Source organism: Caenorhabditis briggsae, assembly GCF_000004555.2.
Source record: "Caenorhabditis briggsae complete genome, chrX, whole genome shotgun sequence".
In the NCBI taxonomy this organism is placed as follows: Eukaryota; Metazoa; Nematoda; class Chromadorea; order Rhabditida; family Rhabditidae; genus Caenorhabditis; species Caenorhabditis briggsae.
The window spans coordinates 12,919,829-12,934,338 of record NC_013491.2 but is presented as its reverse complement, the minus strand read 5'-3'; the positions used below and the strand labels follow the sequence as shown (position 1 = coordinate 12,934,338).

At 35.9% G+C, this 14,510-nt stretch overlaps 1 protein-coding gene across 1 annotated transcript; it reads left to right on the top strand.

Annotated features, from left to right (window-relative positions):
• Positions 1 to 5,852: 5,852 nt before the first annotated feature.
• On the top strand, positions 5,853 to 6,511 carry CBG11048 (the record flags this gene model as incomplete). The annotated part of the gene is made up of 4 exons (XM_002644989.1): positions 5,853 to 5,918; positions 5,969 to 6,057; positions 6,107 to 6,213; positions 6,267 to 6,511. The coding sequence occupies 4 exons, from the start codon at positions 5,853 to 5,855 to the stop codon at positions 6,509 to 6,511; spliced, it is 507 nt and encodes a 168-aa protein (XP_002645035.1).
• Between the last annotated feature and the right edge of the window lie 7,999 nt (positions 6,512 to 14,510).

Here is a 14,510-nt window from a genome sequence, read left to right as displayed (position 1 = left end):
CACGTTTTATTGAATATACAGTAGATTTTGAAAACAAACATTCATGATCATGTTACGATGCTTTACACTTTTTCCAGATCTCAGACTTTTTTGTCACAAAGATTTCTGCAAGATGATATACGAGCTTCATTAAAGATTGTGGATTTTCTGAAACTAGTTTAAGTTCATCCAAATAAAACAACATTCATTAAACCATTGATGGCAACATAGGATTATGAAAAAAAAGTGAATGGTCGAAAATATCAGTGGATGTGAGTCAAGAAATGAGGGAAACAGAGACAAGTGTGGCAGTGAGCGCAGCGATTGGAATCGAACTCGATAATGTTAAATTGGAACCAAAGCTCTAACCATATGAGCTAAACAATCAACATTAACTCGAGTGCTGACCACTAATATAAACAATGAAAATTTCGATTTGGAAATCGATGCATTTGCGCTCTACAGCGAATCGGACTCGAAAAACTCTGGGAAGTATTTTCAAATATTTTTAAACATTTTGTTTTTTTTTTGTTCTTTTTGTCATTTTATCTTATTTTTCTCTACTGTTTTTCAGAGGAGGGGTAAATGGTATAAACGATGGCCTAAAGGGCCACATAGGCTCGCCGTCAAGAATGAAAAAGAACCATCAAAGTCAGATGAAAATGAAGGGAAACCAAGAGAAAAACAAACAATTCAAACTCTTGTTGAAACGTTGACTGCCGCACAGTCAACAACAAAAAAAAATCGTAATGAGCTAAAAACTATCTATAAAGCGACAGGTATTTTTTTTCTATTTCCGAGCATTGTATGTGTATGACTACAGATGCTCTCAAAAGCTGTGATAGCGTGGAAGACGAAGAAGATATGGTTCATACACAAGAAGTCAGCTCAGATGATTCTCATGAAGAACAAACGGCAAATATTTTAAAAACCCCTTATCGAAAGTCAACATGGAAGCACATTATATATTTGAAAGACAGAAATTAATGGACCACGGAAACATTAGTACATCGATTCAGACGACTTGGAACTGTTGTGGTGGCAAATAAACTGATCTATAGGTATGACGTTTCAATTAAACCACATTGAAAAACGTTTTCCGATAGAAGTTTTTTATTAGATATAAACGTAATATTTTCCAAATGATAGACTCAAATGTTTGGGGTATTATTAAGAAGATGGCAGAAGAATATAATATCATTCATGATTAGGCGTCTGGGAATTCACAAATTCGAGGTCCAAAATGTTTTTTTCCTACTAGTGTATTCAGTGAAATTCTTTACGCAAGTCATCACTGGATTGATAACTGCAAGAAAAAAACATCGACTCGTTTCGCGCCATATTAACAAATTCGTCAGCAAAAAAAAGTGAAAAATGAGGATGAACTTAAAAACAGCAGAGTTATATCAGTCCAAAGTTTTAGTACTGAAATCTGTTGATTTGCATGCTTTAAGACACATTTCGTCCCCGAAATCCCTTTAAAAGTAGTTTGAAGAGGGCCTGACATTCAAGCGCCTTTCGAATCAATAGCAAATGTCGACGGCGTGGTGTCGGGGATGTGGTGGGCGTCAGTAGTCACAAGGCTGCGAGTTCGGACCTTCTAATGTTTTTTCTTTTTTTCTTTTTCTTTTCTCATTTTGCGACATTTCAGGATCCCTCTGACATATGTTGTTTAGATTATCTATCAGTTGTAAAATAATATTTGCAAACAATTATCACTACTTTTTCAAGGAAATTTTCCAAATTGACAAAAGCTCGTTAAAATCACCCAAATGGTGGAAAAAAATCTCAAATTTTTTCAAAAAATTTTTTTCAGAAAATGTCTGAAATATGATATTACACATAATTCTGAGTATAGCAAATTTAGTTTCATGTTCTGGAACCTCATGGGAGCGGAGAAAATCACCTTTGAAAATCGCTATTTTTGCACTGAAAACGCGATTTTTGGTACTGAAACTGATATAACTCGGCTGAAAGTGGCGAGCGTGTTCTAAAATTTTCAGGGATGTCTAGATAGGATATCCTTGACATATACTAAAAATTTCATCAAAATCCAAACTGACGAGGTGTTGTGGTTCCCTTGTTACACGTTTGGGGGGAATTGGGGGTCATTTCAGGTTGCAGACACTCTCGGGTTAGGACGTAGGATCGGTCTCGACTGACTGAGGATCCGCTATCAACAAAGTGGACTTCGAATGGAGTTAATGGGCAACCGATCGGTCACTGATAAGGGGTCTCGAAATGTCAGCAGAAAAAATCAAAGAAGTTCAGCATTGACTCATTCTGTGACGCTGCACATGGAAATCACTGCTGACGGAAAAGTTTTTGATAAAACTCTGGTTTTTCTGCATGAAAAAATCTCCCGAAAAAGTTTCAAACCACCCGCAACAACTACAAGTATTTTTATATCAAGAATGCTTCGTCTGGAATGATGACTTCCGAATTCGCCAATGAATTTCTCCCTCGAATTCCAAAAAAATCTTGCCTGTTTGTCGATAGTTGGCGTGGATTTCAACAAATTCGAAACCTTGGAGCAGTCACAAAAAAAACTCTGTATCGAAACTCTCCCGGAAAATTCAACGCCCTTTTTGCAACCGCTGGATACGTACTTCAACCGTCCAATTAAGGAATTCCTTCGAAAATTGGAGGATTTTATTCGACTATACTATCCAAATTAGACTATTTTGAAAAGAGAGAATTTGCTCGATCTAGCTAATCTCTCAATGTGCCAGTTCTCAGCGCCAGTCTTCAGAGATATGATTCGATATTCTTGGTATTCAGCAGGCTTCTCCCTCACAAAACCACCTGCTTTCATTACACCATCTCATTTTTGTTTCGATTTGCCAGTTGATAGACTGATTTGCGAAAAAAGACGTTGTAAGGTTGACACTTTCTTGGTCTGCGCTCACTGCCACACTTGTCTCTGTTTCCCCCACTTCTTGACTCACATCCACTGATATTTTCGATTAATCACTTTTTTTTTCATAATCCTATGTTACCATCAATGGTTAATTGAATGTTGTTTCATTCGGATGAACTTTAACTAGTTTCAAAAAGTTCACAACCCTTAATGAAGCTCGTATATCATCTTGCGGAAATCTTTGGGACAAAAAAAGTCTGAGATCTGGAAAAAGTGTAAAGCATCGTAACATGATCATGAATGTTTGTTTTCAAAATCTATGATTATTAAAATAATAACAAAAAAATTCCATGGTGAATCAGTGAGACATGGATGTGGATGAAAAAAGTTAATTTTAAAAAAATTTATCTTAAATGGACAGTGCCATATATTTGAGATTGCGTTAATACTTTATGTCATACAAGAAATTGAATAGACATAGTCTCCCAAAAGTGTTTTTTCGAAAATCGGCATTTTTTGATTTTACACTATCGGACCATTCGGACATTTCCCATCCTAGTAAATTTCTTTGCAAAGATAGAATAACGGTGAAAAAAAGTTTTTTGTAGCCTGTAATCCGTGCTACAAAACACAATTTAGTGTATAATTTTATCTTAAATCTGTACAAAGTTATGGCTTTTTGAATGGACTTGATCCACTTTTTCTGAAAAATCACAAAAAGTTTTGCCATTCTGCTCAAGCTGCCTATGGGGACCTTATATTATTTGTTTTGTGCTAATCTGGGAAAGGAACATTTTTTGCCACCAATATCTAAGAAAAAGCGAGAGGACACTTCGCGTACTTCCCTTGTTAGTTCTGTTTCTTGTATCAGTGCCCTTAAAACTTTCCAATAGTTTCAGGTTAATTCTCTGTAACTTCAAATAGTTTCCGTCACGTAAAATAAGAAACTTTGTTAAGCATTGTCACAAGGTTTCACTCTGGTGAGAATCATTTTTCTCCAGTCTACAAAAATCCCTCTTCTTTCCGAAGATATTCCCAAGATATATGATCCCGATTAAATCACTTATTGTTTTTGAATTTTTCTCAAAATGTGCTGTAAGAATAAAGTTCACAGTGACCCGACTTTTCGAAAAGAATGTTTTCTTTCTTGAGTTGAAAACAAAAAAAAACACATCTGCAAATTTGTCTAATATTTTAGAAAAATAATGAATTTAACTGTCACATTAATCATCTTCCCTTTCTTTTCATCTTGGCTCGTTCAAGCTCCGATTGAAAAGAGAATGGAAGTACGTCACTTGATTTATGTGTCGGAAAAAGTCATCCTTCTTCCCACAAGTCTTGAGCCGAGAGCTCTTTTTCTGTTTTTCGGTATTCAAAAAATGAGATTTTAATACGATTAAAACGATTTTATTCTTTTAATACGAATAATTAAAATTCGTAAACATCATACTTGAAAAATTAGGACCCGGTCCGACCCGGTAGGCTCGCGTTTTTCATTTGAAAAAAACCGTAATTTCAGAATTTTTTAATGATTTTTTAGGCTTTTTTAGGCTCTTTTTGTTCATATTTTTGTAGTTACCCCAGATTTGTTTAAAAAAAAAGAATAAAACACAATTGGATTCCTGGCCGAGCCATGAGAATCCAGAAAAAAAGCACGGCTTGTACGATGAAAATATGTTTGTAATTTTACACTTCATCTTTGTCTGTAAAATTCTTTTTGCCCACAAACAGTAATTTTATTGCAAAGGATTTTTAAAAGTTTACTGATCCATTCCATTTACTATGAATTCTGTGAACATCAGGAGATAATTATCAATAAATATTATTACGATTTTAAAACCGAATTTGTGTTTTGATTTTCTAATGGATATGTAGTGCGATATTTCAGCTGACAAACATTTTCAGATTTCTGATCAGCATTTTGGCTTGAAGCATTTTTAATAGATGCCTTATGCAAAAATTACTTCTAGTAGGACGATTTGATTTATGGAACTTCACTTTACTTTTCGGAAAAATAATGATTAAGACGCCCACTTCTAGTAACGCGCATTTCTAGTAAAAGCAGAATTTTGGTTATATAGCTTAATAAAACAAACAAAAACTTCACATTTTGAATTTCGTTTCTCTTTTTTTTTGAGAAGTTAAACTACGGTACTCAAATCGGTCATTAAAGATTTCGGTTGAGAAAAAGCAGTAAATTCCATTTCAGTAGGATTACAAAGGAACATAAATTCTCCTGCTCCAGTTGGTAGAAAAGCTCCAGTTTGGTTGAAAAACCGCACGTAGTTCGTCAAACAGCACAAAACCTCGTTTTTCTCATTCAATTTTTTTTCCGTCTCCCAAATTGCTAAGATTTACGAGGAACCCACAATTATTCGGAGAAGAGAAGGACTTGTCGTTTCGAGTAGTGTCTTACGTTTTGACGCCAACTCTTGCGAGCATTTACATTCGTCTTATGTTGGTGTGGAAAAGTCATTTGTCTTTCTTTTTTTTCAATTTCCGGAATAGGATATTTTGGATTTCCATTTCCCATTTTCCATATCGATCTTTTCAGAAAACGGCTTTGTGAATTCTCTTTCTGAGATGTTCCTAATTTTAAATTTTTTTCAGAGCTGTTAAACTAGTTTTTGAGTTGAAAACCTCCATGAATTCAGAAGTTTTGATTTTCTAGTGATTTGCACTTTTTCAAGTTCAATTTCCATGCTTAAATGAAGCTTTGCTTCTTTAGCAATGCCTTTCAACCAGTTCAAAATGTCAAGAATGAATAGTTCATATTTTGGTGTTTCAAAACATTCCATTTGATTTCTTTTTGCAGAAAAGTGATTTTTCGCACAGTGGAATGCTGAAGACTTCACACTCATACTTATAAGTTTTTTTGCGCGTAGCTCAACGTTGCTGCTGAAATTAAACATCAGTAGTTTTGCTTTTTCACTTTTCAATAAAATTAATGTGCGCAAACCACCATTCAACGAATTTTCTCGAGGTACAACTTTACAGGGTATTTCGTTCAAACATGCTTTTTTCCAAGCCTCCAGCATACACCGAAAAAGAAGACAAAAAAGTCAACCAAATATATACGGTTAGTCACTCCTCATCACAAATGAAATTCTAATAAAAATTAATTCTCAGACTGAGTTGGTTAGCATGACTGTTCAAGTCTGTTCCCGTATTGACTTTCTGATTTCAATCATCACATGTGTCACATCATTCGTTCTCTCGTGAGTTTCAGTCCGCCATAGTGCACAATAATCAATTTTTCGTTTTCAGTGCTTTCAATATTTTCAATGGTTACGTTCTGGTTGGTTTTCTTTTCACCTCGATCTTTAAAACCATCTCAATCCTTGTTGCAATTCTCTTGATTCTAACCGACAACAGTAAGTATAGAGGTTTCGAACATTGATGAAACAAAGAAAAATTTCATTTACAGCTTTCTACTATGACACTGTCTACAACGCTTTGTCTGAGAACTGCGGAACAAATAACTGTGTAGATGAGAGCACAATGAACGTTGTTGTCGCTTTTATCTTTTTCTCAGTTTCTGCCGTTATCACTTTCTTCATGACTCTGAATGTTCTAATCATCGGAAGCCAAATTCTTCGCAAATACGACGAAGCTCACTACCAAATGATTCTAACAAAATATGATACGAGAACTGCTCAACTTTTCTACTAATTTTTTTTTGTCATAATCTTCTTATTAACTAACTACAGTGCGTCGCATAACTATAGGACTCCCTCAATTTGAAGTGTACAGCAAAAACTAGAGTAGATATGAAAAAAAAGGGACCAACTAATATTTTCAGTTACTGTACCTGCACATCAAACTATCGCCACGATCCGAATTACTGTAAAAAAATGCAGCTGGAGATTTACGGAAGGGCCAGAAGTGAAGCTTGATCTCGAAAATGAGTTCCTTGCATTGTGGGATGTTCCACACGAAGATGTTGAAAGAAAGTTGCGAGAAACATCTTCAGAAAAAGCTTAAAACAATGAAAAACGTAAATAAAACAATTTAGAGTAGATAAAATGGTCAAAAAACGACCTGTGCACCCAAAACATCTGGGGGTCCTATAGTTATGCGACGGTCGAAAATGGACCTTTTTCTTGCCGTGAGGGTATGAAAAATGGTAGGGTTCTGAAAATTTGGTTCCTAGAATTATTTTTGATTCTGAATCCAACTGCATTCACAGATTTTTCATATCTACTCTAGTTTTTGCTGTACACCCCAAATTGAGGGAGTCCTATAGTTATGCGACGCACTGTATAACTTTGTTCATAAGTATTTAATTGTCAAACATTTATGATTATTTTTATGCACCCGCTACCACCAAATGTGTTTATTCCCGTCAAAAGTCGATTCCCATTTAATCAAAAAGCAAAAAATTCTTCTAGTTCTGCTTTCTTTTTCACTTTTATTATACTTCTAATTTTCGGTTTTCTTTTTGACCGTTTATATTATTGGATGATTGCTCTGAGAAAATGTTTCAATCTGTTTTTGCTGTTGCTATGTGACAGTCAGTCGTTGTATATTTCAATCGGAATTTTTTCCCAACTTCTTGAAAGTGAATAAAACTTCTGTAAACAATTCGATTGATATGAAAAATATGGTTCTTACAAGGGAAGTGTTTTCAGACAGTGGTTGAGAATTTGTTCAAAATTTTGTAATTGGTACTTTTGGACGCGCTAATCACAGTGCTGCTTTTATGTTTTGCCCCTTGCCCCTCATGGGCTTTGAAAGTGATTTCAGTGCTAATTTCTCACTTTTGGAGTGAATTTTTGGGAGGGTACGATGAATTCGAACTTTCCCGAAATCGAACTGTCCCGAAATCGAACTCGTTCGAATTAGAACTGTCCCTTTTTCGAACACGCCCAGAACAGAACATGAACAGAATCGAACTGCTACGAATTCAAACTATGCGGTGTCGAACTGTCCCGGATTAGAACTCTGCTAGCAACAGGGCGCGCTTGCTTTTTTAAATTATTTTTGTCAACAAATTTTGCATGTTTTCTCCAGAAAAGAACTGGCCCATACTCCCGGGGTACATCAGAATGGGGTACATCGGGGGTACATCGTGCTCATGGGGTACAAAGTCTCAGGGGGTACATAGTCTCATGGGGTACATTTTAGGTATAATCTCATGGGGTACATTTTTCGCTTTCTCATGGGGTACATCTCTGAAATACTCAGGGGGTACATCGCATTGTCTCAGAGGGTACATCGCATTGAATCTCATGTGGTACACATCAAGTCGGATTCTACAGTTTCAGCGCTCATAGCTGCCTGATTTTTCCAACATTCGTTACATATTATGAGTGGTTTTTTTTGTTTTCCATGTAGTTATTCAAGAATGTAATTTCGCTTTTGATGTGGTTTGGAACAGAGATAACTGTCCAACATTATTTCTTCTCATTCATAATTCAGAAACATTTGGCTGATTGAAGAAAAATTGCCTATTGCAAGATATTCGGAGATTTCGGCAAATTCTCTTATACAACCATCTCTTATACTACTTTTCTCTTATACTACCGAGTCTCTTTTACTACCACTGTCTCTTATACTACTTTTTTCCAATGTGTCTCTTATACTACCGAGTCTCTTTTATTACCACTGTCTCTTATACTACTTTTTTTCAATGTGTCTCTCATACTACCAAGTCTCTTTTACTACCAAGGTCTCTTATACTACTTCTTACCACAGAGTCTCCCATACTACCAAAAGAAACAAGGCTTTCGGCCTAATCCTATAGTTGGCAAAAAATTTGGGGGGTACAAGGGGGTACAACTGATTTAGGGGTACAAAATTGGTGATTCGGGGGTACAAAATTAGTAGGTTCAAAAATTTGGGGGTGAAAATTACCAATGATTCTGGAGTACAACCCATTTCAAACAGGGGTACAACGCTTGTGATTCGGGGGTACAATTTTTTGAAGGAGTTTCTGAATTCCTGCATTCCAGAGCTTGAAAATCTCAGAATTCTTAGAATTTCAGAACTTTGGAATTTCAGTATTTCGGAATCTGAGAATTTCGGAACTTCAGAAACTGAAAATCTGAGAACTTCCGAATTCAGAATCTCAGAATTTCAGAACTTCAAAATTTCAGAATTTCAGGGCCTCAAAACCTCAGAATTTCAGAACTTCAGAATCTCAATATTTCTGAATTTTCAAAAACTACGGCAGAAAATTTTCACTTCTCATTGTCTTTTGATTGTTCTTTTTGATTTTGTGTCATATATTTCACTCTTTATGAAAAAAAAATTGTGGAAATTGTTGGGCATTTGCTGAAAGGCATTAGTTGCTTTGAATTTTTGAGTCTCGAAATTTCTAGAACGTACACAATAGAGAACTGTAAAATAATCTTCACAAATTTCACAAACTCAGGATTTTAATGTTTAATTTAGGTTTTAAACCCCAGTCCATACTTCCCTCACTACCAATTTTTCTTAATTGTTTTCTTCTCAATTCTATTTCATTTCCTTTTGCTTTCAATATTCCTTCGTTTTTGCCCAATTTTCCGTTTTTTCCCATTCAAATTTTTTGCCAAGTATAGGATTAGGCCGAAAGCCTTGTTTCTTTTGGTAGTATGGGAGACTCTGTGGTAAGAAGTAGTATAAGAGACCTTGGTAGTAAAAGAGACTTGGTAGTATGAGAGACACATTGAAAAAAAGTAGTATAAGAGACACTGGTAGTAAAAGAGACTCGGTAGTATAAGAGAAAAGTAGTATAAGAGATGGTTGTATAAGAGAATTTGCCGAAATCTCCGAATATCTTGCAATAGGCAATTTTTCTTCAATCAGCCAAATGTTTCTGAATTATGAATGAGAAGAAATAATGTTGGACAGTTATCTCTGTTCCAAACCACATCAAAAGCGAAATTACATTCTTGAATAACTACATGGAAAACAAAAAAAACCACTCATAATATGTAACGAATGTTGGAAAAATCAGGCAGCTATGAGCGCTGAAACTGTAGAATCCGACTTGATGTGTACCACATGAGATTCAATGCGATGTACCCTCTGAGACAATGCGATGTACCCCCTGAGTATTTCAGAGATGTACCCCATGAGAAAGCGAAAAATGTACCCCATGAGATTATACCTAAAATGTACCCCATGAGACTATGTACCCCCTGAGACTTTGTACCCCATGAGCACGATGTACCCCATTCTGATGTACCCCGGGAGAATGGGCCAAAAGAACTTTTTCACTTATTTTGGATGTTTTGCGGATTTCTCATCCCGTTTCGAGAATATAAACAGAATGAATAACACGTTCACTGTTAAAAATCAGCATGCGAGACACGACGAAAATTTTGTCAGAAGTGAAGTTAGTAGTGAAGTTAGCATAGAAAGATGGATTGGAATGAGTTGAAACTAAATCCGAATTTCCAGGTCTGTTTCTACTTTTGAACACCTAAATTGATTTCAGGTGAATCGAAACAGAAAACTCACCAACGCATTGAAGGACGGGAGACTCATCAAGACGCTAATAAATCAGCCAATCCCGCCAATTATGCCTTTGACTGGTCTCAATTTATTAGACACCATCTCCGACGCCCATTCTGTTTAAAAGTCATCAATTCTTTCTTTTTTAACACATATTTTCTATTTTCAAATTGTTTTCTTCCTCACTGTATTCAAATGAAAATGCTTTTTTGTTGTAAAAATGATTTTTTTCTGGAGAAAACTTGAAATTTTCATAGGTAATGCAAGCGCGCTCTGTTGCTAACAGAGTTCCAATTCGGGACAGTTCGACACCAAATCAGTTCGAGTTGGAACAGTTCGATTCCGTTCTTGTTCTGTTCTGGGCGTGTTCGAAAAAGGGTCAGTTCTAATTTGAATTATTTGTTTATCTAAGGAGTCGGAAGGGGGAAATTGTTTCTGAGAAATTTCAGTCAGAGAGAATTGTTTTCAGAGAGACGTCAAAAAGTGATGTGTGGGTTGAACGATAAAAGCTAATGAAAAAAGGAGATGAATCATGGAATGGATGGACTATGTCCAGATCAAAGAAACAAAGAATACAAAATCATTTATATAAATTGGTATAGATGCATCCTGAGGGATGGGCTCTTTTTCCTTGTAACCTGCAACAAAGGCCTTTTTTCTCCTCATCAGTTAAAACTTTTTGGGCCAATCGGAAGAGTCCACCTTCACCATCAGCATTGTTCTTCACCCGTTTGTCATACTTGACTATGTGAAAAACACCGGCGATCTAGTGCCGGTGAACGCTCATTCTTTGTTAGAGTGCTGACAATCTCTCTGGTTTCCATCTTTTGCGCATTCTGAAAATTATTTTTTTATTTGATGATTACTCTGTTACTCACTTTTGCAGAGGAAAAACATCAATCGCCCACACACTTTTCCTGCAATTACCGGCAGCTTCTAAATTCCTGAGTGCATTGATCTTGCAGCTCAAGAAGCCTTCGAATGAAATATCATGACTACTCATTTGAAAAACTCTGAAAATTTTCAATTTTACAATGTTCCGTTCGCCTTATTTCGATTACTTACTTTTTCAAAGATTTTCCATTTTGATATTATCACGCTTCACATTTTAGAAATTTCGGTAAAAATAAAGTGAGGTCTCCGTAATCAGTTGGTGACCAGTCGAAAAAAAAATCATGGGGTTTATGAAGTTTTTTTATGCTTTATGTTACGGTAAAAAAATGCGCCAAGGATGTGCCAAATAAAAAAGGTTGATGAGGGTGAAACACACAAAAACTAGATAGTGTGTTAACGATGGAGGGCATAAAATGGTGTTCTGCGGAAAAAATGTAGAAGCATCGAGAGAGTGTTCAAACGCCAGAGACGCAGACACCGCGCCAGTGGTAGAGGGAAAACTCGAACGCTACAAAAAAAGACGATACACGAAAACGAACTTGGAACTGGCAGAGTCAAATTGTTTGAAACTCTGTCAGCGACTGAGCAAGCTCGAATTTGAAATATGACATAAAGGAAACCGGAATAATAGTTCAAAATTTAGAAAAATAAATAAGGAATGAGGAAATTTGCTTCTTATTTTTTAAATCTAATAAGATGTCTCAAAAGCTAATTTAACCTGAAAAAATGATTCTCACATTTTTTCAAAATACAAAATAAACAGTTAGAAACTTTTGAAATGCTGAAAACAGCACCATCCAACTTTAACGGATTCCTACCAAACAATATGTAATCTTCATCAATGAAACAACTACTGATTAGTTTTTTTTTCAATGAAAAAGTTTAGAAACTTACTTTTTAGGAATTTTGAAAATTTATTTGTTTTTTACTTACCAGTTCACCCGAAGGCTTAACAGCGAACGCATGGATGTTTCCACTTGTCACCACAACTTTCAAAAATCGTCTCCAGTTTGCTCATAAGGTCCAGCTGCATCGTCAAATCCACTTCTCGCCCTATGATTTTCATTTGCCAAGGGGCACTCCTCTTTCTCCCACTTTCCCAAGCAAACCACAATTACCGTAGGACTAAGAACCCAAAACACCCACAGGTACATAGTAGTGTTAGCTCATTTATCTTCTCACCCACTCTTTCCGCCTCGAATGGTAATTGCGGGAAAAACGGCAGCATTCCCGTCAGTTCAAATGAAGCACCATCTTTCTCACCCCTTTTTCTTCCTTTTTTCTTCCATCCGAAATCGTGAAGACTGACGAGGAATCCAACCATTATTCCTAAAAGGAAGCTTTTTGTCGTTTCGAGAACCACTGACTTTTTTTGACACCGACACGCCTCATTTCGAGCATCTGCGTCGAATTGGTAGGGGACCGCACCAATGAGCCATTTTCTCTTTGATTCTTCTTTTCTTTAATTCCTTATATGGACTCCTTTGTACTTTTTTGCATTTTCTAACACTTTCATTTCCCCATAAAAATTCACTTTTCTAGATTAACTTTCCGTATTTCCAGATGAATCTTCCTGAACAAAAGCAGTCCCCACATTTTTAAAATAATTTATTCCATTTCTTTCGATTATAAGTCTGTTTCAAAATTTATATAGGCTGTCAATTATTAATTATTCATAAACTGACATCCAATCGAACCATGTTTCGAAATTAATTGGATCCTATTTTTTGACAATGTTGATATACATAAGTTTGAATGAGCAATTAGTCTTATTTTGAAATATTGAAACATCAGTCACCATTTTAGTGGTCGGTTAACAGTTCTACTCGAAAATTAGTTAGTTGTTGCTTTTTCAATTGAATAACCTCCCTTTCATATGTTTTTAAATGTTTTTAAATGTAACCAAATCGCAGATCGACGTAAACAACAGCATTATAATTGTCCCTATTTATTTTTCAGCTTGACATCTAACCTACCATCCTAATCTCGATGTTTCGAGGTTTTGTTTCCAGAAAGCTAAAAAAGTTATTTGAAATACTACTAGTTGTAAACTGAAATATACTCTATTTGAGTTGCTTAGAAATGATGAGCGCATAATTTTAAGCCATTATAACCTTTTTATAAGCCACTTATCGAGGTTCAATTTTCTCGTTAAGGTAATCAACTTTTCAATCTCAACGGTGATACTGTAGTTTTTCTTTCAGTTGAATGACCGATTATGTGACGTTTCAAGCAGCATGGTGTACTTGTCAAAATTAATTTTTTGCACGTGGGTACAAGGCATACATTAGCACGAGTTTTTATGCTAGAATGAATTTTTACTCATGATCCGTATCAATTTTTGGTTTTGAGGGCTAATGCTTCAGTTTATTTTCTTATTTTTGAGACACACTTTTATATATTTCTAAATTTTTCCTTTCATTCAGAATCCCCATTTTTCTCCCTCCTACAGTGCTCTACATAATGATACGGCCACCCCTCAAATTTCAAAAACAGAGTTATCCGGAATCTTCGAAAACTCATTTTCATAGTGTAGAAACCTTGCCAAAAATGACAATTATGGGTCCTACAGAGAAATTTGACTTATGCTGAGTAATTGAGAAATTTTGAGTTTTGTGGTTTTTGGCTTTTTATTTTTCCACATAATGATACGGCCACCCCCATTTTTGTGTCCTTTTTCAAATTTTTTGATCGATTGACATGTTTACCAATGGAATATGGGTACTTCAGGGAATTTTACAGCAATGGGGCTGAAAACCCAAATTGCTGATTACGAAAGCGCCAGAACTTGGCACCAGATAGGCACAACGCCTGTTGCTCCGTCAAATCTCAAAAGTTTGGGACGTTTACGAGCTGTCATCAGCCGATATGCGTTCACTTTATCCAGTTACAACACAAAAAAGTCCCTAGGTCATTGGCCACTTCTTACGGACCGCGAAAAACGGATAATCATACAGAAATCTTTGAAATCAACGACCATTTGTTCGAAAATTCGAAGAAAATTGAACTTGAAAGTGTCTTCCAAGACAGTCCGGTGTGTCCTTTTTGAATATCAAATCATCAAATGTCGGAAAATGAGAAAGGATATCATTGGTTATTGAGAACCATGCACAGAAACGGGTAAAGGTTCTAGAAACATTCAGCGAAGCAAGTGAAAAGAAGTGAGGATTACGGTAGACCACTGATACTCAGTTTTTCTTTATGAATATCATGCCAGTAATCACAATATCCGTCGGGAGCATCGCACTTAATTTTTTTTGATCTCTGGGGATAATCTGATATGAAAAGAAATCCGTATCAATGGTCTATCGTAAGCCTCCCTTCTCTCCAGTTG